Here is a 25,138-nt window from a genome sequence, read left to right as displayed (position 1 = left end):
GGCATTAAACAAAAAGGGAACGTGTCAATATCATCTAACATGGTTGTGTTAAAGAGGAAAAGTATTCAGTCTTTGCTTTCACACCTCTCTTAGATAATGAACAGTTACTGAACAATGCATTTGTAAGTAAGTGTGCTGTATTTGTTACACCCAAGACAGCTGTAGCTGTGTTCAAGCCCAGCTGGATGCTAGAACTGCGAGCCACTGTGACCTTGCCGTGTGAGGGTAAGTGCTCCACACAACCTGGCAGTTGATTATTTTAATGTTGTAGTATCAGGACTCTTCCCCTAGAAGAGTCAGAGGCTTTCTTCTTACTTTCAGATGACAACAGAACAAATTTTTACGAGTAAAGCAAACAATGGTCCGATTAGAAAATCAAATAAAAATTTACAAGTAGCCAAAACTCAAAATATCAGTAATTTAATTGTGGCAAATTTGTCTGATATTGTCTACCAACCATTAATTACATCAGAGGAAGTATTAGAGAGAGAAGCAGTGCCTGGGGATGTTCTCAGCTGTCATGGTTCTGAGATTCTAATCTGAGTCAGAATGTCACAATTATTTGAATGACTCTTTCCTTTTTTAGAAGTATCACTTACTGAGTGATTAGAAAACTCACATGGACTCACTTATCCAAGGTTCCATGGTGGAAGAAGAAGACTCCAGTCTCTCTGTCCTCCCGGGTGTCCCCACCTCTATTCAACCTCTAGAAAACTAGTCTAGAAAGCTCCATAGTAGTTAAAAAGATTTTAGTAATTAAAATAAAAATTTATTTATATCAAGAAGTAGTTACATCATGTAATTAGTAACAAGACAAATGCCTTCATTGGCATAAAAATAGAAGCAGAAAGATGATGTAACAAACATTTAACGTATGGCTTACAAAAATACAAGCAATTACAGTTCCCTTCACTTCTGCTGTATCAGCAGCTACAAAAGACATGAAATAATAATTAATAGGACATTTGATTGCATCACACAGAAACTGGAATAATCACAGCTACAATAGATGTACCTACTAAATGAATTCTTTTGCATCGAGGTAACAATGGAAAATGTGCATGTAACAAAGGGGAGTCCGGTTTTACAGGACGTTTAAGACACTTATTCACCTTATCATCTTAATGACAAGCAGAATTCAATATAATGCACATATAGTAGTTCAATCCAGTTCATTACCACCCTAATTTATGACAAAACTATGCAAAAATAATCTATACAATTCTATTGTATAAATCAATAATCATGGCCTTTTATTTATGTACACAATATACATCATGATAAAAATAATTTTATATACAGATGATGGAAAAAAAGTAACTTTCAGGTAGGGGCCAAAAGTAGGACATATTAAAGGTACAGATTTACCATTCCTTTCACCTTAAAAGGCACTACTGGGTCCAATACAGGTTTATTTTAACCATGTGCAGTCGTCAGGCCCTGCCAAGTGAAAGTGCCTGGTTTTCCAGGAATCTGCTGCTGCTCCTGGTTCAGCTGCTCTGCCATGAAACGTTTCAGTGTTTCTGAAGTGCCAGGGCGGAGCCAGGGCTCAGTTGCTACAGAGTTTGATCCGTCATCCCCTATGTGTTTCATGATGTCATCAGGGTCAACCAGTGAACTCTCATCATCTACAGGAGGCAAGGGACACGTGGCTCAGGTAACAGGTGACAGGCAGGAGACATAAGCGCAGGTCTTTTGTAGTCCAACTCACTCATTACAACTCAGCATTTCCCCACAATCTCATATCCTGAACTCTACTGTTTGTTTGTTTTGGTTAGACTCACCCCACCCCACCCTATTTTAGAGGGAGGAGAGTGGGCCCACAAAGGCGCCAATTTTGTAAAACAAAAAATGATCAACTGAGTAAGCTGACTCCATGGCACTAGCAACCAGAGGGATTCTAAGTATATCAAAGGCACCTCTCCATAAAACAAAGTCAACAGGAGGAATGTAGGTAGTCTTATTTTGTAACTGTTACCTCGGGAGAAGCCTAATGGCTACACATAAAATTTCTTTCTTCTTTTTATTTTTTTTAAAGCAAGGTTTGGGGAATACTCTTCAACCTACAACACTGCTATAAGGAAATTAAGTTATTTTGGGAAAACACTAGTTGGCATGAGATTACTTCCATTCTTAAAACACCTAATCTAACAAGGCCGTGTCCAGTCAATGAAGAGGTAGCTCTTGCTTCATTCTTTAATTGAATTTGATTGTACTCAACTTCTATCTGTATTTTACTTTTATTTATTATTAGGTATAATAATAGGAAAATCTGTCTTCCTACCCTGTGATAGCATATTCTTTTTTTTTTTTTTAATTCTCCTGGTCTGTGAAGGATTGGTATGTGCAATCAATCCACATAATAACAAAAAGCTCCTGTTTGAAAGGACAATGTTAAAAAACAGTGTAGACATTAAAAACCTTCTGAAAAAGATTCTTAAAATGCTATCTTCCCTCAAATATATTCCTGTTAAATATTAATTCAGTTTGTTGGGTCTAAAAGAAAATGCCTTATAGCTGGAAAGACATCCTTTCCTACTGTCCCATCAATTAACCATGCCTGCTTGTGTTTGGTGTGGAATTACCACCATTAGAACACACCACACCTTGACTGCTAGATAGATAGTATATGAGTACAGTTTTAAATTAACACAGTATTAAAGGTAGGACCTAAAAAAATCTTAACAGATTATTGTAATGTAGATTAACAGACTAAAGAGTATTTCCCAAATAGACCACTCCAGTATTTGCTAAAACTATTATTATTACCAATATGAAAGTGTCCCATTATCCCAGTGACTAATAGCACTGGTATAAAAAAGGGTGGTGTAGGGCTGGCAGGGTAGCTTGTTAGGTGTCTAAGGAACCATCCTGCCTTGTGCTCTATGACTAGCTTTAACCTGCAAGTCACAAAAATGCACTCATAATGAGGAGACTAGCTTTATTTGACTTCTGAGACTTTGTCCATGGTGTGGAAAGCCAAAGAAGAAGGTAAAAATTTTCTTTGTAGTACTGCAAATATACAGCATAAGTGTTAAAGAACTCAAAGTCTTTAGGCTAATTTCTAATAATGTTTTACTTTAGTAAAGTGATTACTATTATCATATAGCATTTTCTCTGCTGAAAGCAAAGCCTGGATATGTTTAATAAGCAAAAACTATTTTACCTGTTTAGACTCCACTCTAAAATGGGCACCCTCTCTGATAGAGAAAATCTGATGCAAACTGAATCCTGAGGTCTGGTTTTGCTCAATAGTTAACACTTGGGCCACACAACTCAAAGGACTTCAAACTCATTCCATCTATCCCTCAGACGTTAGTGAAAGCCTTGAGGAAGAAAGTTTAAAAGTTCATACAGGATTCTACTATAGGCCATTACACTTTGTCATTTACCTGTATTAATAGGTTTATTGTGAAATTCATTCAGTCTTCGCATTCGTTCCTCATTTCTCACTCTAAGCTCATCAACATTTACACTGGATATAGATTTTAGAGAGAGACCATCTGGTGCTACATTAGGACGACTGCTATCCTGTAGTTAGAAAACAGAACTTCAGAAAGTCATTAACACAAAATATGTTCACAAATCAGTGAATCAGGGCCAGGCATGGTGCCTATCGCCTGTAATCCCAGCACTTTGGGAAGCCGAGGTGGGCAGATCACCTGAAGTCAGGAGTTCAAGACCAGCCTGGCAAACATGGTGAAACCCCATCTCTACTAAAAATACAAATTAGCGGGGCATGGTGGCGGGCGCCTGTAGTCCCCAGCTACTTGGGTGGCTGAGGCAGGAGGCGGAGGCTGCAGTGAGCTGAGATTGTGCCACTGGACTCCAGCCTGGGAGACAGAGACTCTATCTCAAAAAAAAAAAAAAAACTGCAAATCAAAACATCCTCTTGCCCTCAAATGTACACTGTGATGAACAAAATAAAACAAATGAAAATATAGAGCACGTATATTATGGCTCCTATGCTTATCCATGCAAGCTCAGATGACTCTCAAGGATAAGGAGTAACATTTGTGATGACAGAAATGCTGCCAGTCGGGATAAAGCTTGAGAATTATAGGACACAAAAGGAAAAAACTGAAGCAGCAGGGGCTCAGTCCAGCTATAATCAAGACAGTGTACTGACATAAGAAAAGACATGTAGATCAATGGAAGATTAAGAAGAATATAGAAATAAATCCTTATGTGTATGGACGGAGTTAACAAAATGCAATGGGAGAACAGTCTTTAAACAAATGCTGCTAGAACAACTGGATGGCCACATGCAAAAGAATGGACTTGGACCCCTGCACCTCACACTTTATGCAAAAATTAAAGTGTATCATGGACCTACAATTAAGAACAAACTGAAAGAAAACAAGTAAATCTTCATGATCTTGTGGTAGGCAATGGTGTCTTAATTAAGACACCAAAAGCCCAAGAAAGAGTGATGAGTTGGACCTCATCAAAATTAAAAACTTCTGTGCTTCAAAGAACACCATCAAAAAAGTTAAAAAGATACAGAATGGGAAAAAATATCTGAAAATCACACATTGATAACCAGACTTGTAGTGAGAATGTAAAAGAACTCTTACAACTCAATAAAAAGACAATTCAATTTGAAAATGGACAAAGGGCTGGGCGCGGTGGCTCATGCCTGTAATCCTAGCACTCTGGGAGGCCGAGGCAGGTGGATCACCCGAGGTGAGGAGTTCAAGACCAGCCGGGCCAACATGGCGAAACCCCAACTCTACTAAAAATACAAAACTTAGCCAGGCGTGTTGGCATGCACCTGTAATCCCAGCTACTTGGGAGGCTGAGGCAGGAGAATCCCTTGAACCCCACTGGGGCAGAGGGTGCAGTGCACTGAGATCACGCCACCACAATCCAGCCTAGGTGACAGAGCAGGACTCTGTATCAAAAAAAAAAAAAAATCAGCAAAGGATTTGAATAGACATATCTCCTAAGAAAATATACAACTGGCTAATAAACCATGAAAAGATGTTCAATATCATTACAGAAATGCAACTCAAAACCACCATGACACCACTTTACACTCAATAGATGGCTAAAATCAAAAGACACTAAGTGATGGCCAGGATATACAGAAATTACAACCTTCAGTGGATGATGGGAAGGTAAAATGGTACAGCCACTTTGGAAAACAGTCTGGTACTTCCTGAAAATGCTAAATACAAAGTGTCCATATAACCCAACAATTTCCTTCTAGGTATATATATTCAAGAGTAATAAAAACATCAAAAACTTCTACATGAACATTAATAGTATCCATAATAGCTAAAAAGTGAAAACAACCCAAATATCTATTGTTAAATGGATAAACAAACTGTGGAATACTAATACAGTGGAAAATTATTCAACACTAAAGAGGCTTCAGTACTGGCACATGCTACAACATGAATGACCTTCAAAAGAAAGACAAATCCAGTCACAATCATACAGTGTATGATCTCATTTATACGAAATGTCCAGAAAAGGCACATCTATAGAAACCAAAGTAGATTGGTGGTTGTCTAAGGCAAAAAGCAAAGCTATTTTCACCTGGTAATGCTGTACATATAATAACGCTAATAGCAACATCTGTTACTTGGTGAGGTCTCTGCATACTTGGCTCAGTGCTAAATGTTTCACATATAACTGCATCTTCACGTCATATATAAGGAAACACACACAGAGTTTTAAGAAATTGCCCAAGCTGCCTACTCAACAAGGAGGTGACATTGTTGGGACATAAACTCCAAAGCCTCTACTTTTTACTGGCTATACTGTAAAGCTGGGGAGCAGAGTGAGGAGAACATGGGTTTGAATCTCAGCCTTCTTGCCCATGTGACCTTGGCAAGTCATTTGACCGAAATGAAGATGATGCCTATATCACAGAATTAGGTTATTATGAAGCTTTTCAATAAATGACATCAGTTCCTTCTTGTGCCTCTCTGAAATCCATATATTCTGCAGGAGAAGAAGGAAGGTTGGGATGCAGAGCTACTTACAGCCACCCCAGGAGACAAGAAAATACTATTATTATCTGGAAGAAGCCAAAGCAGCAGAATTCAATAGCTACCCAAGGTCATCCAGTCAAGGCAGAGCCTAGATTCAGACCCGTGTCTGAATTTCAAGCAAGTGCTCTTTATTGGGCCACACAGATTTAGCACAGGTCAGAACCCAGACCTCTCATTCTTCTAAGTTGAAAAGGGGAAGAAAAGTTTCATACATACAATGTCTAGTCCTTTCCATTTGTTCCTCCTGCGCTCCCGTGCAGAGGGCAACTGTGATGGTGGAGGGAGGACGTCATCTTCAATGGCAGGATATGTCTCACCGTAAGCCCCTAAGAGGACCCCGAAAAGCAGAAGGAGTCTTAATACTGCTTCAAATCTTACCCAGAGCTAAACCAAGAGCCTTTTAATTACTAAGATTTTGCTTACAATACCATGAAACACACTCAATGTATGTACATACACAGTTCGGTGATTTAGGAAATTTACAGAGTTGTACAATCATCACTTTAAAGTAGAACATTTTCATCACCTTAAACAGCTCCTTTGTGCACACTGGCAATCACTCCCCACCTGCTGGCCCCGGGCAAACATGGCTCTGTTTCAACAGATTTACCTTACCTAACAACTTAATCTTTTGTCTTTTCACTTAGCAATAAGGTGTTTGAGATTCATCTATGCTGTGCCATGTTTAAGTTGTTTATTACATTTTACTGCTGAATAATACTCCATCATATGGATACGTCATATTTTGTCTATGCATTTACCAGTAGATGGACATTTGCTAGTTGCTAGCAATTATGAATAACACTGCTATGAACATTCACATTCAAGTTTTTGTGTGGACATATCTTCTCATTTCTTTGGGTTATAGAACCAGAAATGAAATTGCTGGGTATTATGGTTAACTCTATTCTGCATTTTGAGGAACTACCAACCTGTTTACATTTTACATTGTAAGAGGGTTCCAATTTCCCCACATCCTCACCAACACTTGGTATTGTCGGTCTTTTTGCTTATAATCATTCTAGTGGATCGGTAGCTAATTTGACATGGACAAATAGCCTACAACATCTACGGTAACCTCCGCAACTCCTTTGAAAAAAATTATACCTAAAGAAAAGTTAGAATAATACAAATACTTAGAATCACCATTAGTTACTTTGCCAATTTCTATATATATTTGGGGGGATGATGTTATTGCCAAGCCTCTTTGCTACACCAATAAGTTGGCGACATCATGGCATTTTGTCTCTAAATATTTCAGTGTGTATCCTCTTAAGAACAAGGACTGGCTCCTACACTACAAAAATCTAATTATAACATTCAGAAAATTTAACATTTATACAACACTATCATTGTTTAACATATAACTGATATTCAGATTTTCCAAATGTATACTGTATGGGTTTTTAAAAATAGGAATAACTTTTATTGAATAAGATATGGGGCTTTCTATAATTCTAAAATAAGTTTTGGGTCCTTCCATGCCTTTTCATGGTTTAGTAGCTCATTTTGTTTTAGCGCTGAAAAATATTGCATTGTCTGGATGTACCACACTTTATCCATTCACCTACTGAAAGACATCTTGGCTGCTTCCAAGTTTTAGCAATTATGAATAAAGGTGCTATAATTATCTGTGTGCCAGTTTCTTTATGGACAAGTTTTCAGCTCCCTTAGGCAAATACCAAGGAGTGTATACGCTGAACTGTATGGTTAAGAATATGCTTATTTTTGTAAGAAGCTGCCACACTGTCTTCCAAAATTGACAACAATTTTGCATGCCCACCAGCAATGAATGAGAGTTCCTATTGCTCCATAACCTTGCCAGCATTTGGTGTCAGTGTTTTGAATGCTGGCCATTCTAGCAGGTATGTGGTGGTATCTCATTTTAATTTACATTCTCTAATGTGTTACCAGGCGGGTCCTTGTTCTTAGAACTCCCAAGATGGTGGAGGGCCGCTTCCAAGATGGCGGCAAGCCTCTTGTTCTCTGACCTGGGGTTCTTGGCCTCACAGATTCCAAGGAATGGAATCTTGGGCCATGCGGTGAATGTTAAAGCTCTATTAGAAGCCGTGGGTCACAGAAAAGAACCGTGGAACCCAGTGACTAGTGTTCAGCTCGATTAGGACAAACCCGGGCACTTAGCCGTGCAGGAACAATGGCAAGCCTTTAGCCTGATTGGGAGCAGCAGTGGGCGCCACCCCGCTGGATCAGAAGTGTAGAGGACACCCTGCCAGATCCGGAGGGGTGGAAGTCAGTGGCAGGTCTGCCACGGCGGCAAACAGCACTGGTGGACAGCAAGCGAAAGCTCAGCTCGAGCCGTAACAAACACGGACCAGAAGAGCATGCAGTTCCAAGATTTAATAGAATGAAAATAGAGTTCCCATACAATGGGAGGGGACCCAAAACGGGTTGCCACTCCCGGCTCGAATGCCTGGGGTTTATATCCCGATCATTGTCCCTCCCACTGTGCTCTCAGGCGATATATGATTTGACTATTTCTTTACCTGCTTTAGCCTAATTTGTATTTTAGTGAGCCCTCTTTACTACCTGATTGGTTGGGTGTGAGCTGAGTTACAAGCCCTGTGTTTAAAGGTGGGTGCAGTCACCTTCCCAGCTAGGCTTAGGAATTCTTAGTCGGCCTAGATTTGAAATCCAGCTAGTCCTGTCTCTCAGTAGCATCCTTTCATAGTCTTGTTATCTGTACGGTGATGTATGGTGCAAGTCTTGCTCAATCTTTTAATCAGGTTTTTTGTTTTCTTATTGTTGAGTTTTAAGATTTCTTTGTGTATTTTGGATAACAGTCCTTTATCTGACATGTCTTTTGCAAATAATTTCTTACAGTCTCTGTCCTGTCTTCTCATTCTCTTAATTAACAGTGTCTTTTATAGAGCAGAGCAGGTTTTAAATTTTTACAAAGTCCGGCTTATCAATTATTTCTTTTATGAATTGTGCCTTTGGTTTTGTATCTAAAAGTCATCACTACACCCAAGGTCATCTAGATTTTCTGTTGTTATCATCTATGAGTTTTACAATTTAGCATTTTACATTTAGATATAAGATCGACTTTGAGTTAATTTTTGTGGAGGGCGTAAGATCTATGTTTATTTTTTCACATGCAGATGTCCTGTTGTCCCAGCATTATTTGTAGAGAAGACTATCTTTTCTCCATCATAATACTGCCTTTGGTCCTTTGTCAGTACTGCCTTTGGTCCTCTGTCAGAGATCAGCTGACTGTATTTGCATGAGTCTATTTCTTTCTTTTTTTGAGACAAGGTCTTTCTTTGTTGCCCAGGCTGGAGTTTAGTGGCGTGATCATAGCTCATGGCAGCCTTGAACTTCCAGGCTCAAGTAATCCTCCCACCTCAGCCTCCCAAATAGCTAGGACTTCAGGTGTGTGCCACCACATCGGCTAATTTAAAATATTTTTTTTGTAGAGACAAGGTGTTGTTTTGTTGCCCAGGCTGGTCTCAAACTCCTGGCCTCAAGTAGCCTCCCAAAGTTCCAGAACTACAGGTGTGAGCCACTGTGCCCAGGCTGCATGAGTCTATTTCTGGGTTCCATACTCCATTCAGCTGGTCTATTTGTCTGTTCTTTCACCAATGCCACACTGTCTTGTTTATTATAACTTTATCGTAACTCTTGAAGTCAGCTGTGAGAGTCCTCCAACTCTGTTCTCTTTAAACATTGTGCTGGCTATTCTGGATCTTTTGCCTTTCCAAATGAACTTTAGAATCAGTTTGTTGTTATCCACATAATAACTTGCTGGGATTTTTATTGGGATTGTACTGAATCTATAGATCAAGTTGAGAAGACCTGACATCTTGACAATACTGAGTCATCCTGTGCATGGTCATGAAATATATCTCCATTTATTTAGTAGTCCTTCAATTTCATCAGTTTTGTAGTTTTCCTCAGGCAGTTCTAGATAGATAGATAGATTAGATAGATAGATAGATAGATAGATAGATAGATAGATAGATAGATTTATACCTCAGTATTCCTTGGGGGAATGCTAATGTAAGTGGTATTGTGTTTTTAATTTTTAATTTCAAATTTCACTTGTACATTGCTGGCATATTGTAAAGTGACTGACTTTTATATATTCATCTTGTATCCCGCAACTTGATTATAACTGCTTACTAGTTCCAGGCATTTTTTAGTTGATTCCTTCAGATTTTCTATAGACAATCATGTCATCTGTGAAGAAAAACAATTCTATTTCTCCCTTTCCAATCACACCTTTTATTTCCTTTTCTGCCTTACTGCTAATATTAGCTAGGACTTCCAGTATGATGTTAATCAGTGGTGAGAAAGGACATCCTGATCTTAGCAGGAAAGCTTCTAGTTTCTCATCATTATGATGTTAGCTGTAGGACTTTTGTAGATGTTCTTTATCAAGTTGCAGAAGTTCCCCCTCTATTCCAAGTTTGCTGAGTTACCATAAATGGGTGGTAGACTTTAGGTTATCAGATTTGTGGGCATAGAGTTGTTCATGGTATTCTTGGACTTTTTTTTTTTTTTAATTTAAAACAGTGAGGTTTATTTCACATGTATATTTTTGTCTCCCCACCATTTCCATGTCTGACCACTATGGCCTATCATAACATTCCATACATATTTAAAACCAAGCAAAGGGTGGAGTTGCATCTTTAAAAACTAAACAGGTTATTTTGGACAACACATTCTTGGCAATGGAACCTGGACAACATTTATCAAACACAGTAGGGAAAGTTCTCACTCTGCATTATAAAAAGGACAGCCAGATATCAACTGTTACAGAAATGAAGTAAGACGGAAAATTTTTAACAAATTGTTTAAACTATTTTCTTAAAGAGACTTCCTCCACTGCCAGAGATCTTGAATAGCCTCCTGATCAATCATCCAGAAGCAATTCTTCACATAATTAATGAACTTGGCTTCTACTTTGGGAAGAGAACCACCTTTTCCTATACTTGCTTGCATTTTTGCTTTAAGTGCAAAGGACCTACAGAACTAGGTCCTTTTGGTGTTTTAGGAGTTTTTTCCTGTTTTTTTGAAGGATTCTTGTCCTTTTGATCTTGGTGTTGATGATGCTTTTGAGTCTTTTCCATTCTGATTTGACTTTTGTGCATTTCTGGCTGGAGTATCTTGTATAGATTTCTTCACTGGTGCTTTTTCTTCAGCTTCCTCATCATCAAACTCATCATCATCATCATCATCATCTTCAGCAGCAGCAAGTTTTACTTTTTTCTTTGGAACCTTGCTACCACCTCCAGGGGTAGACTGCTTTCCAGATATACTTCAAGAGTTTCACATCCTCCTCTTCATCTTCTGACTCTGCATCTTCCTCCACAGCTACTAAGTGCTGTCAACTAATATGCACTGGCCCTGAAGCACACATCAACCGACAGACCACTGGTGATGTTATTTCAAAGCCCCCAAGGGAAACCATTGGCTGTACAGACATTTTCAAAGTTGCCAGTGTTACTTTAATTGGACTGCCTTCGTAATTCATTGCCTCTGCTTCAATAATGTGCAATTCATCCTTTGCACCAGCACCAGCCCCTAAACTGAACGTTCTTTAAGATAACTGGTGCTCATTTTCATCATTATCCATCTTAAAGTGATAATCTTTGTCAGCCTTTAGTTCACAACCGAAAAGATAGTTCTGGGGCCTCAGGGCTCATCAAATCTTCCATCGGCTGGTGGCATGCACTTAGGTGGGAAAGAAGGTGGATGGAGATAAACAACCACTTCTCAAGAGAACAGCCATGCAGAACGGAATCACACCAGGCTCTTGGACTATGTTGTGTTTTTTTGTTTTTTTGTTTTTTTTTGAGACGGAGTCTTGCTCTGTCGCCCAGGCTGGAGTGCAGTGGTGCGATCTCAGCTCATTGCAAGCTCCGCCTCCCGGGTTCACGCCATTCTCCTGCCTCAGCCTCCCGAATAGCTGGGACTTATAGGTGCCCGCCTTTTTTTTTTTTTTTTTTTTTTTTTTTGTATTTTTAGTAGAGACATGATTTCACCGTGTTAGCCAGGATGGTCTCAATCTCCTGACCTTGTGATCCGCCCTCCTCGGCCTCCCAAAGTGCTGGGATTACAGGCTTGAGCCACCATGCCCGGCCGACTGTTTTTAACGTTCATGGGACCTGTAGTGATATGCCCCCCAACCTTTATTATTATTATTATATTTTTTATTATTATTTTTTTAGACAGAATCTCACTCTGTCGTGCAGGCTGGAGTGCAGTGGCACGATTTCAGCTCACTGTAACCTCCACCTCCTGGTTCAAGTGATTCTCCTGCCTCAGCCTCCCAGATAGCTGGGACTACAGGCACACACCACCATGCCCAGCTAATCTTTGTATTTTTAGTAGAGATGTTGACCAGGCTGGTCTTGAACTCCTGACTTCAGGTGATCCGCCCACCTCAGCCTCCCAAAGTACTGGGATTACAGGTGTGAGCCACCATGCCCAGCTAGATATGCCCTGTTTCTGGTATTAATAATTTGTGTCTTCTCTTTTATTAGCTTGGCTAGAGGCTTACTGATCTTCTCAGAAATAACTCTTGGTTTCATTGATTTTCTCTATTTATTTCCTGTTTTCAATTTCATTGATTTCTGCTCCAATTTTTATTTCTCTTCTTCTGCTTACTTTGGATTTCATTATTTTCTAATTTTCTTATGTGGAAGCTTAGAATACTGATTTTAGATCTTTCTACTTTCTTCATGTATGCACAGTCAATCCTATAAATTTAAGCACCTTAAAAATTTACCAATTTTTGGCCGGGCGCGGTGGCTCACGCCTATAATCCCAGCACTTTGGGAGGCCAAGGCCAGTGGATCACCTGAGGTCAAGAGTTCGAGACCAGCCTGGCCAACACGGTGAAACCCCGTCTCTACTAAAAATACAAAAATTAGCCAGGCATGGTGGCAGGCGCCTGTAATCCCAACTACTTGGGAGACTGAGTCAGGAGAATCGCTTGAACCCGGGAGGCGGAGGTTGCAGTGAGCCAAGATCACGCCATCACGCTCCAGCCTGGGGACAACAGCAAGACTTTGTCTAAAAAAAAAAAAAAAAAAAAAAAAAAAAAATTCCCAATTTTTTACATAGTCTGGCTTATCAATTATTTCTTTCATAAATTGTGGCTTTGGTTTTGTATCTAAAAGTCATCACCATATCCAAGGTCGTCTAGATTTTCTGTTGGTATCTTCTGTGAGTTTTAGAGTTTGGCATTTTACATTTAACTGAATGCATACATTAGGAAAGTAGAAAGACAAGCATTATTTCTGCTACCTCCTACAAATTGAGAAGTTGTATTTTCATTTTCATTTAGATCAAAGTATTTTAAAATGTATTTTCATATTTTTTCTCTGACCCATGCGTTATTTAGAAATGTGGCATTTAATCTCCAAAGTATTTGGAGATTTTTCCAGCTACCTTTTTGTTATTGATTTCTAGTTTATTTCCATTGTGGTCTGGGGACAGATATTGTGTGATTTATCTTCTTTTACATCTGTTAAGGTTTGTTTTCTTGCCCAGATTGTAATCTGTCCTGGTGAATGTTCCATGTGACCCTGAGAAGAATATGGGTTCTGCTGTTGTTAATGAAGTTGTCTTTCGACATCCATTATATCCAGTTGGTTGATGGTGTTGTTGAACTCAACTATGTCCTTACTGATTTTCTGTCTCTGTCCATTTCTGATAGAGAGGTGTTAAAAATCTCCAACCATAACAGTGGATTCATCTATTTCTCTTTGCCATTCTTTTGCTTTCTGACATGTATTTTGACACTCTGTGGTTAGGCATCTAAACGTTAAGAGCTAAACCTATAGATAAAACTCTTAGAAGCAAGCATATGAGGAAAGCTTCATGGTATTGGATTTGGCAACGATGTCTTAGATGTGACACCAAAAGCACAGGCAACAAAAGAAAAGATAAATTGGACTATATCAAAATTAAAAGCTCCTATGTATCAAAGGACACAATCAACACAGTGAAAAGGCAACCCACTATGTAGAAAACATTTGCAAATCATGTATCTGATAAGGGGTAATATCCAGAATAGATAATAAAGAACTCCCACAACTCAATAACAACAAAAAAACTCTGATTTTAAAAATTAGCAAAGGTCTTAAATAGGTATTTCTTCAAAAATGATGTACAATTAGTCAATAAGCACATGTAAAGATGTCCAACATCACTAATCATTATAGAAATGTAAGTCAAAAACCACAATGAGATGCCACATCACACCTGTAAGGATTGCTACTATTCAAAAAACAAAGTAACAAGTGTTAACAAGGATGTAGAGAAATCGGAACTTTTGTGCACTGCTGGTAGGAATGTAAAATGGTACAGCTGCTGTGGAAAACAATGTGGTGAGTCTTCAAATAATTAAAAATAGAATTACTATATGATCTAGCAAATGCTATCTCTTAGTGTATACCCAAAAGAACTGAAAGCAGTGACTCCAACAGATAATTGTACACCTATTCATAGGAGCATTATTCACAACAGCCAAAAGGTGGAAGCAACTCAAGTGTCTACTGACAGATGATTGGATAAACAAAACGTGGTACACACATACAATGGGATATTATTCACAGCATAAAAAAAAAGGGGGAAATCTGGCTGGGTGTGGTAGCTCACACCTGTAATCTCAGCACTTTGGGAGGCCGCGGGAGGATCACTTAAGCTCAAGAGTTCGCGACCAACCTGGGCAGCATGGTGAAACCCTGTCTCTACAAAAAATACAAAAATTATTCAGGCATGGTAGTGTGTGCCTGTAGTCTCAGCTACTTGGGAGGCTGAGGTAGGAGAATCATCTGAGCACAGGGAGGTCAAGGCTGCAGTGAGCCATGATCACACCACTGCACTCCAGCCTGGGTGGCAAGGGTGACCCTGTCTCTAAGGGGTAAAAAAAGAAAATCTGACACATGCTATAACATGGATAAACCTCAAAGACGTTATGTGAAGTGAAATAAGCCAGTCATCAAAGGATAGATACTGTATGACTCCACTTACATGAGGTCCTAGAGTAGTCAAATTTATGGAGATGGAAAGTACAATGTTGGCTGCCAGGGGCTGGAGGGACAGGGCAATGGGGAATTACTGTTTCATATGAAGAGTTTCTATTTTCAAGATGAATTCTGGAGATGGATGATAGTGGTAGTTGCACAACAGAAATACTTAATGCCAGTCAATGTACACTTTAAAATGGTTAAAATGGTAAATGTTATGTTTATGTGTATTTTATAATTTAAAAAACCCTATTTTTTAAAATAATGCACTGAAACCATCAGCTTTACATTCCTTAGAGCAGTGGTTAACACAGCCATGACTTATGCAGCATTTGCAGTGACTGTTAGCCATAAATACTGCTGTATCTTTGCTCTAGTGTCATGCAATACTCCAACACACCATCTTGAGTGGCCCAGACCATCTTCACTGTTAGGAAAGAAGGTCTCATTTCCCTGACAAGCAATCTTCCCATCCCTGTCTCCTGCTGGTTTTATCTTTCCTTCTCTCCGCAGTGCATCTTCCTTGGAAAGGAAAAATTCATTAAAAAAAACAAAACAAAACAAAAATGGCCAGGTACAGTGGCTCATGCCTGTAATCCTAGCACTTTGGGAGGCTGAGGCAGGAGGATCCCTTGAGTCCAGGTGTTTGAGACCAGCCTGGGCAACATAGGGAGACCTCATCTCTACAAAAAAATAAAAAAGATAACCGGGTATCATGGTGCATGCTGTAGTCCCAGCTACTGGGGAGGCTGAGATGGGAGGAGCACTTGAGTCCAGGAATTTGAGGCTGTAGTGAGCAATGATTGTGCTGCTGCACTCCAGCCTGGGCAACAGAGCAAGACCCTCTCTCAAAAACAGCAACAACAAAAAAAAAACCATTAAGGGAAAAATATAAGTTACTTTGGAATTTTATCACATGAAAATCTAAAGTAATTGGCCTGAAATACAACTAATATGTAGACTAGATCATTCCCTGATGGCCCTAGGATAGCAGAAACACTCATGATCAAAGTACATAATCGTAAGTGTATACTACTTTAAAAAAAAAAAAAAAGATCCCATGGTACCTTTACTTATCTTCTGAAGACTAAATAAAAGTCTTATGACTCTTTTGACTGAAATATTAAGAGAACTATAAATAGATTAAAATAATTAAGGTACACACACAGGTATAAGAAATAGTAGAGATTCCTTATACACTTTGTCCAATTTCCCCCAATGGTAACATTTTGCAAAACTCAAGTATAATCTCACAACCAGGATATCGATACTGATACAATCCACAGATCTTATTCAAATTTACCATCTTACCAATACTCATTTGTGTGTTTTTATGTGTGTATTAAGATCTATTATTATTATTTTATTTCCCATTTACATGTATGTATCTACCCCTGCAAACAAGTTGTTAAAACAGTTCCCAAACCACAAGGATCCCTCTTCTTGCCCTTTTATAACTATATACACCTCTCCCTATCCCTCAACCCCTGGCAACCACTAATCTGTTCTCAATTTCTTAATTTTGTAATTTCAAAAATGTTATGTAAATGGAATCATACAGTAGTATGTAACTTATTGGGATTGTCTTTTTGCTCAGACTATTTCCCTGAAGAGTCATCCAAGTTTCAAAACTTTGTTCCTTTTTATTGCTAAGTGGTATTCCATGGCATGGATGTACCAGAGTTTTTTTAACCATTCATCTACTGAAGGATTTCTGGGCTGATTCCAGCATTTGGCATTAGAAATGAGGCTGTTACGAACATTCATGTACAGGTTTGTCAACTATTCCTAAGACTTTTAAAGTTCATTTCAGTAATTCTGATTTTGAAAACTTTCCAAGGCATATCTGATTAAAACAGAAAAAAGAATATTCCTTTTTTTTTTACTACCTTGTACAACAAAGAATACAGTACTGGTTTTTAAGTGTGGAGAAAGGTTTAATATTTAAACAATATAGCCTTAATAAAATAAATATACTCACCAATAAAAGCACTATCAGATTCCAATAATGAGTTTTTCAAGAAATCACTAGTGTCATCTCTGGGCTAAAAGAAACATGTTTCAATGACTATTTTTATTAGTTTTGTGTACAAAAACAACAAATTTATACTAAGAAGAGGCACAAGTTTCCACACTGTTCTCCCTAAAAGCAGAAGAGGATGGGGAGAGATAGGACTGACTACATTCCAATGCTCAGAAAATACTGGAAAGCCTTAACACACACAATTCCTACGAAGACGGTGATAGCAACAGAAGACAGTCTCTCTCCAGGCTACAGATTCTACAAGCTAACACATTTACTCCCTAACTCCACTCCTTCCTGCCCCTTTATGGTTGAAGTCAAATAAAAGGATCACATTATGACTGATGGAAAATATAATACAGTATGAAGCAAAGACCCCAATTAAACATTAAGTCTTTAAGCCACTGCCAAGATTCATTCATCCGAATTTCCATAAACCTGTATAGCCCACTTACTATTTCTTTCATGCTAGGAACTGGGGATACAAAGATGAATTAAGAGTTTCTGCTCTGGAGTAGAGCACAGTGTCATGGGAGAGAGAGGGGTATACTCTCAGATTATGACAGCCCTATGTGACAGCAATTGCCACAATGATGCAGCACAGATATAGTGGAGCATATAGTATAGTAACGAAAAAAAATGCTAAGATTGGGCTTATTATAATGAGCTCCCAAATTAGAGAAAACTTAAATTTACATATAGAGAATTTTGCAGTACAGAATAATAACCAACATGTCAGAAGGAACCTAAAGTCATCCAACTCCACCTCCCTGCACCTTCTTACCAGATATCTGGGCTTCAGTAGGACACTCCAGCAAAGAGCTGTCCATTAATTTTTAAGGCAATGAATTACAATGATGCACTGCATTCTTTAATCAGAAAGTGAGCTTGTCTCTTGCCTAAATTACTACAATAGCCTCCTGTCCCACTCAGTCAAAATGCACAGCAGTCAGTGGATCAAGTAAAAACCTCAAGCAGATCATGTCACTCCTCCACTTAAAGACCTTGGCAGCTTCCCATCACATGCACAAGTGTCAAAGGCAAAGCCCCAGAATGGCCCCCAAGGCCCTGCTGCCTCCCCTCGTCACCCCCTGCCCCATGTGCCCAACTGGCCCTTGCTCATGGCTCTCCCACTGCTCCTTACATGCACTAGGCCAACTTCCACTGGGGCCTCTTCCTGGAATGTTCTTCCTCCAGAAGTTCCCCCACGTTTCCCATAGACACCTCCCTGATGTCCTTACTCAAATGTTGCCTACCCAGTGAGCCCCCATGCCCACTGTATTTCCAACTATAAACCCTCCCACCCAGGATCCTCCAGCTGCCTTCTCTGCTGTTGTCTTCTCCACAGCACCATGATTCAACAAACTATTGATTTATTTGATTACTGTCTCTCCCTCCTTCTGGAATGTAACCTGTCACAGGACAGGGATTTTTGTCCCTTTTGTTTACTCCTATACCCCGGCACCTAGAACAGTTTCTTGTCCATAGGAAATAATAAATATTTGTTGATTGAAAAGAGCTCATCCTGTCCCTTTATTCAGTCTTGCACAAAAAGTACCCCCCTCAGGATACAGGTGGGTGTTATTATTCTCTGTTCCCTTCCTTTGCTTATTTTCTTTGTAGACCTCAACACTACTTCCATAACAGACTCTTACTCCCACTACTGCTCATGGTAATGACAGCAAACACTCACACTGCACTCATAATGGGCCAGGACTGCTGTAAGGGCTTTTAATATATTATCTCAGTTCTCACAACAGCACTTGAGCTATTTTTATTTATTTAATAAACACTTATATAAAACTTATATGCCAGGCCTGTCTCTAAGTACCTTGCAAATATTAATTTATGTACTATTATCCTCATTTTACAGATTAGGAAGCTGAGGCATAAAGAGATTAAATAACTTGCCCTAAGTCACACAGCTAAAAATAGACTCACTGGAACAGCCTAGTGCTAGAATCTTGTTCTTAGCCATTACAATATGTTTTCTATATATATTACACTAACACTTCTCAAGCTATCCACTTTACTGATAAGACTTACGTTCTTAATTCAATATTCCTGAATAATTCAAAATTTGAATTACTTGATCATCATATGCCTAAAGATTTTTAATCCCCCAAAAACTAACTTGAAAAATTGTAACTGGTTGCTTACCATTCTTTGCTCTTGTACTTTAGCACTTGGGATGGCATCTAAGTCAACTGTAGTCAATGGAGAACAAAAGCAAATTAAAAGGTCAGAAAATGCTTACTATATAAATTAAATTTTAGAATATCTTTTTTGACTAGCTCTCTACTGGAAATTACTTTTCAACTATCACACTTCAGAGTATTTTAAAGATATCACTTATTAAAAAACGTAGCCCTGCATCCATTCTAGCTGCATAAAATTCTCCCATTCACATGAATGAACATAACAAGTAAAATCATTGCAAATGTAAAACTAATGCCAACAGAAAAAGAAAATGATCAATGCAGGATCCTTCACCATCTTGTCAGATTTCTACAATCTGTAGAAAGTTGTTGCATGGAGTTAAACAGGGGCTCCCTCACATGGAACTGAAATAAGCTCAATTCCAGGCACTTAGTTCCAGAGGCAAAGATCTTGGATCAGGTATCCCAAAGCCTCTCCAATATGACCAGCCTTCCTATGTGTTCCTGTGAATAGTACATTTTGCCCTTTTTAGATACTGCCTTTGAAAATAAACAAGATGCGAATGATAGCCTGTATTCCTTCTCAGATATTTTAATAGACATGTTTGTGATTGTTTATAGTGAGGCCATATTCTTTTTTTTTTTTTTTTTTTTTTTTGAGACTAAGTCTCACTCTGTTGCCCAAGCTGGAGTGCAGTGGCACGATCTTGGCTCTCTGCAACCTCCACCTCCTGGGTTCAAGCAATTCTCCTGACTCAGGCTCCGGAGTAGCTGGGACTACAGGCACACGCCTCCATGCCCAGCTAATTTCTGTATTTTTAGTAGAGACGGGGGTTTCACTATGTTGGCCAGACTGGTCTTGAACTCCTGACCTCATGATCCGCCCACTTCAGCCTCCCAAAGCGCTGGGATTACAGGCGTGAGCCACCACGCCTGGCCAGTGAGGTCATATTCCTATGAATTAGGTCTTCATAGTGTCTACTGGAAGTTGGAGAGTGGCTGCTGTGGGAGATAGATACCTTCAGTGCTAAAATGTACCTGTATCCACCTGGGGACTACTTGTGGGCTAATCAGTCTAAGCTGCCAAAATCCCACAAGATCAGATCTTCATTTTGAGACTAAAGAAAAATGCCACCAGACTGGGTACAAAGGTTGAAGAATACACTTGCTTCTCTCCTCTCTCCAGATGATATACCTACTGCTTATCCTAGAATTAGGCTTATTCTGTCACAGGGCTATGAGGCTGTTATTAAAAATTCTGTACCAGATGAAGGGACGACAATCCCTATACAAATGTTTATTGAAGTCTTGACCTATGATCTGGGCCTAAACTGCTGCATCACTTACCCCTGTGATGCTATCTCATGAAGTCAAAATATCTTCCTCAGATTCTGCAAGCCAGACCAGCCTCCCAAGATAGGGTCTTAACTTTTCTTAAAAATAACTGGCAGGAGCATCCCTTCCACTCTTGTTATCTGATTGTTGGGTTTTCATTACTCATTTTCCATGGTTAACCTCGATGGCCTGAAGGCTGGTGAAATACAGATGGGAAGGCCATGCAGTACACCTGGCTATTGTCAGGGCCCATCAGTGCTCTCTGAGACAACTAGCCCCACTCTGCTTCTAGGTGCCTACCCACCCCAACCCAACAGCATCCTAGATTTCTTCTGTGCGATATTCATCACAGTTGTACTTCTTTAGCATCACACTTCTCCAACAAAATATAACCTCCTCAAGAGCAGCAGCATATGTCACTCATCACCATATCCCCTGGATATAGGCCAGTACCTGCGCTGCTAGTAACCACTAAGTATCTTTCAATTAGTTGATTATACGAAAACATATTCATAGTCCAGTCTGATGCTTTACAGATTTTACGCCACATCAAAACTTAAACACACTCACACCACAGTAGACAAATGCCTGACATGGCACAGTAGGCAAATGCCCGACACATCATGACAGGGCACTGATATGTCTGCCTGACACTCCTTCCTTTGGTTCCTAGTTCCTGATGCAGACGTCACCTGGCCTGGTCAAAGTATTCAGTCCTCCTGGCTACAGTGAATGACTGGGCCCCTCTCATGCATGAGTACACCACCCTAGTGGAGCCACTCAGAGCCCTCTCTCATACTTGTTCTTTTCTGGTACTACAGACCAAACGGACCCTGTGAGCATGGGGCTGCCAGTGAAAGGAGGATGCCTGGGAATGAAATCAATAGAAGAGATGCAGAAAGCCTATGGAAAAACAGCGTGCTGATACTATTTGACACAGCAATGATTATTTCTTACCTTTGGCACCTTCCTGCATTTTTATTCTGTTCAGCCTCTTCTGCTGCTCTCTTAGCAGGGCTTGCTGCTGAATCTCTAAGGTGTGATGATCTCTTGGAGGATCCGGGTACATAAATTTCAGATCAACTCGTGTTTCTGAATCTGGTATAAAAAATATGTTATATAACTAAGTTAAATGTTGTTTTCAAATGGGATTTTGTAAAACTTCACTGTAAGTAACATGAGTAACCTAATTTCAAAATCAAGGAAATGATAGAAATAGTGAAACATCACTAAAGTCAAAGGACAGTAAAATAGCCACAAAACTAAAGAATATGAAATTAATATTCTTTAATAAGTGTATTTTCACAAACTTACCAACATAAGGAATACCCCAGAACAAGCAGTGGATGCTGCATTCTCCATCTCTACCTGTCCTAGCCCTGCCAGGATGCCACCCAGAACACAGACTACGTGCAGGTATATCCAAGCAGATGGTCACATGGCTATGACTAAGGCAGCCATGAGACACTGTAATCACGGCTGATCTCTAAAATATACTGGAAACGTGAAAAAATAATGTTACTGGCCAATTAATATTTTAGTCCTTACAAATATCATGCAGAAAGCAAGATAAATGTAGACTGGCTGGAACTTGAGGGGGAATGCCTTTTCTTTTTCTTTTTTTTTCTTGAGACAGAGTCTTGCTCTGTCGCCCAGGCTGGAGTGCAGTGGCACGGTCTTGGCTCACTGCCAGCTCTGCCTCCTGGGTTCATGCCATTCTCCTGCCTCAGTCTCCCAAGTAGCTGGGACTACAAGCACCCACCACTATGCCCGGCTAATTTTTTTTGTAGTTTTTAGTAGAGACGAGGTTTCACTATGTTGGCCAGGCTGGTCTTGAACTCCTGACCTCGTGATCCACCCGCCTCAGCCTCTCAAAGTGCTGGGATTACAGGCATTAGCCACTGTGCCTGGCCAAGAATAAAAATGTTTTAATCTTGAGAAGAAACATACAGTTCATACATATAAAAAGCCTTGAAAATATTATTCCCTTTGACTCACTAATTACACTGCTGGAATATAAAGAAATGATCCTAAATATATATGTAGTTTTATGGTCCTAAATATGTATAAAGCTTTATGATCAGAAATTATCAAAAGAACAAAATAGTGAAAATGGTTACCAGCCATTTTCAGAAGTTAACAGAAGTCTCTGGACACATAAACTTGGATTGGTCCCTGGCTTCACTGCTTCCAAACTCATTAAAAAAACAATACCAACCACCAAGTCATGGGTGAATGAGGGCAAGATGTAGTAACACAGGGAAATGAACAGCCCAATTCTATGGCTTAAACCTTTTTGGTCTCAAGATCTTTTTTACACTCTTAAAAATTGAGGACCCCAAAGAGCTTTACTTATGTATGTCACACACACACACGTCATATTAGAAATTAAAATTAAGAGATTCCTAAAACACAAGAATACACAAGGACACATTTTGCTAGCTTCAAAGAGATGAAATCATCATATATCATGTAGTCTCTGGCCAATCTATATACACATGAGAGAATGAGAATGAAAAAGACAAATAATGTCTTAGTTTATAATACAAACAGTTTTGACTTCAGACCAAACTCCTCATGAGATCCACTGGGTTAACACAATGCCTGGCAGATAGTAAGTAATCAATATTTGATAGCATAAAAAATAACACAGTATACGTAATTGATAATAGGTGTAAATCTAGGTGGAAAACTATAGAGAAAATTAAATAACACAATTTATCTTTTTTTCTTTTAATTATGCTCAGAAAGACTAGAAAACATCCAAAATGATAATGGTACTTACATATAGGTAGTTTGACTAAAGTGATTTTTCCTTCAAATTTGCTATAATAAACAGATAGTATTTTCAAAAGGATAAAAAGCTTAAATTCCAGTTTTCTGGCCTAGGTCATATGACCACACATCCCATAATCTGCCCCTTCTGCTCCAACACCTGCTCTGCTGAATATGCCTAAAGGAAAATTACACAACACACATTTGGTTCCTCCACACATTCTCCATCTCCCAGGCCTCATGTACCCTGGAAATCTCATTTCCTTACTAAACTTTCTCTTCCATTAGCCCTAAGTGGCTACATCAAAGCTTCTCCTAACTCTTCCCTCAAATTCCCTAGATTTCACTTCAACAATCACTCTCCCTCTCCTAGAGCCTGAACCTCTTTCTCCTGCATAGCTCCTCACGTTCACATTCTAAGGACTCTTCCAGCTCCTGATCCCTCTCCTTCCCTTCCCTTTCCCAGCCAAGGGTCTTCTAAAAGTCTTATGCCTATTGTCTCCAACATCTTGCCTCCTAGTCAATCCTCATTCCAAAGTTAATCGGCGATCATTCCACTTAAAAAGCTCTAGCTGAGGTCACCAATGACCTCATGCAACTGACATTTTCCGGTATTCACCTTACATGATCCTGTCTCCTTGATACTCCTTCCCCTCAGGTTTCAGGATCCTACATTCTCCTGCTTCTCCTCCAGTCTCTCTGGCTTCTCCTCAGTATTTTTCATGAGCTCATCTTTGTCTGTCCATCCTCCATTAAATGCCAAGTTCCATTCTTCATACTAGTCTATGCGATCTCAGCCATTCCAGACTTTAACACTGTATGCTCTCCAAAAGAAAGCAGTTAGTCAAACTAAAGCTTCATCTACCAGACTGGTTAACTGAAGACCTAGAGAATACAGAAGTTTCATTTCAACTAAAATACATATCATAGATAAAATTCCACTTTGGAAAAAGGGTACAAAGATCTTTATAGATATTTAAATATGGGTAGAACACTTCTGCTACATCTTTAAAAGAGCAGCAATCTACTCACCTCTATCTTTCAGCTCATTAAAATCATGAATATTCTGAAAAGTGGCAGCGTCTAAGCCCTTAGGGGACTGTCTTCTGACAGGAGCTTGCAACCGATGTCTAGCCATATCAAATATATCCATGGGATTCCTTTCCTTTTTCCTATAGATAAATGACAAATCATAATATGTGCTTCACAGAAAAATAGGTGAGTTCACATCTAATTCACTGTAAAAGAAATTTGGTCTTTTTCACCACATCATCTTATTAAAAAATTACTCTAGGACAGGTGCTGTGGCTCACACTTGTAATCCCAGCACTTTGGGAGGCAGACAGGAGGACTGCTTGAAATCAGGAGTTCAATACCAGCCTGGCCTACAAAGCAAGACCCCCTCGCTACAAAAAAAAAAAAATATGAGGCCAGGCATGGTGTCTCACACCTGTAATCCCAGCACTTTGGGAGGCCAAGACAGGTGGATCACCTGAGGTCAGGAGTTTGAGACCAGCCTGGCCAAAATGGTGAAACCCTGTCTCTACTAAAAATACAAAAATTAGTTGGGCGTGGTGGTGTGTGCCTGTAGTACCACCTACTCGGGAGGCTGAGGCATGAGAATTGCTTGAACCCAGGAGGAGGAGGCTGTGGTTAGCCAAGATCACGCCACTGCACTCCAGCTTGGGTGACAGAGCAAGATTCCATCTCAACAACAACAAAAAAATTAGTCAAGCATGATGGTGTGTGCCTATAGTCCTGGCTACTGCTGAGATGAGAGGATTGATTGAGCCCAGGAGGCCAAGGCTACAATAAGCTGTGATCATGCCACTGCACTCCAGCCTG

At 39.5% G+C, this 25,138-nt stretch overlaps 1 protein-coding gene, 1 long non-coding RNA gene and 1 pseudogene across 51 annotated transcripts in view; 1 reads left to right on the top strand and 2 right to left on the bottom strand.

The window, feature by feature from the left end:
• The first annotated feature begins 136 nt into the window (after positions 1-136).
• LOC134810678 (uncharacterized) lies at positions 137-21,651 on the top strand. The gene is made up of 2 exons (XR_010159274.1): positions 137-225; positions 21,340-21,651. It is a non-coding gene; the product is annotated as an uncharacterized LOC134810678 (long non-coding RNA).
• Positions 405-25,138, bottom strand: part of CSPP1 (centrosome and spindle pole associated protein 1) — a 132,202-nt gene continuing 107,468 nt past the window's right edge. For 39 of the 50 annotated variants that reach the window (XM_016960239.4, XM_016960249.4, XM_016960241.4 and 36 more), the window contains 7 exons: positions 24,326-24,465; positions 21,476-21,616; positions 19,185-19,231; positions 16,983-17,046; positions 6,219-6,328; positions 3,393-3,531; positions 405-1,628 (listed from right to left, as the gene is read on the bottom strand). In XM_016960239.4, coding sequence (XP_016815728.3) covers positions 1,417-1,628; positions 3,393-3,531; positions 6,219-6,328; positions 16,983-17,046; positions 19,185-19,231; positions 21,476-21,616; positions 24,326-24,465 — 853 coding nt within the window. In that variant the 3' untranslated portion in view covers positions 405-1,416. Of the gene's footprint in view, positions 1,629-3,166; positions 3,327-3,392; positions 3,532-4,774; positions 4,895-6,218; positions 6,329-16,982; positions 17,047-19,184; positions 19,232-20,530; positions 20,715-21,475; positions 21,617-23,912; positions 24,179-24,325; positions 24,466-25,138 lie in introns of those variants that run through there. The other 11 variants (XR_010159265.1, XR_010159266.1, XR_001720593.4 and 8 more) reach the window with 8 other exon arrangements.
• LOC134810676 (nucleophosmin-like) lies at positions 10,702-11,657 on the bottom strand (annotated as a pseudogene).

The sequence above is a fragment of the Pan troglodytes genome, chromosome 7 (assembly GCF_028858775.2).
Source record: "Pan troglodytes isolate AG18354 chromosome 7, NHGRI_mPanTro3-v2.0_pri, whole genome shotgun sequence".
In the NCBI taxonomy this organism is placed as follows: Eukaryota; Metazoa; Chordata; class Mammalia; order Primates; family Hominidae; genus Pan; species Pan troglodytes.
Note: the sequence above shows the minus strand (reverse complement) of the source record. Positions and strands in the feature narration are given on the sequence as shown.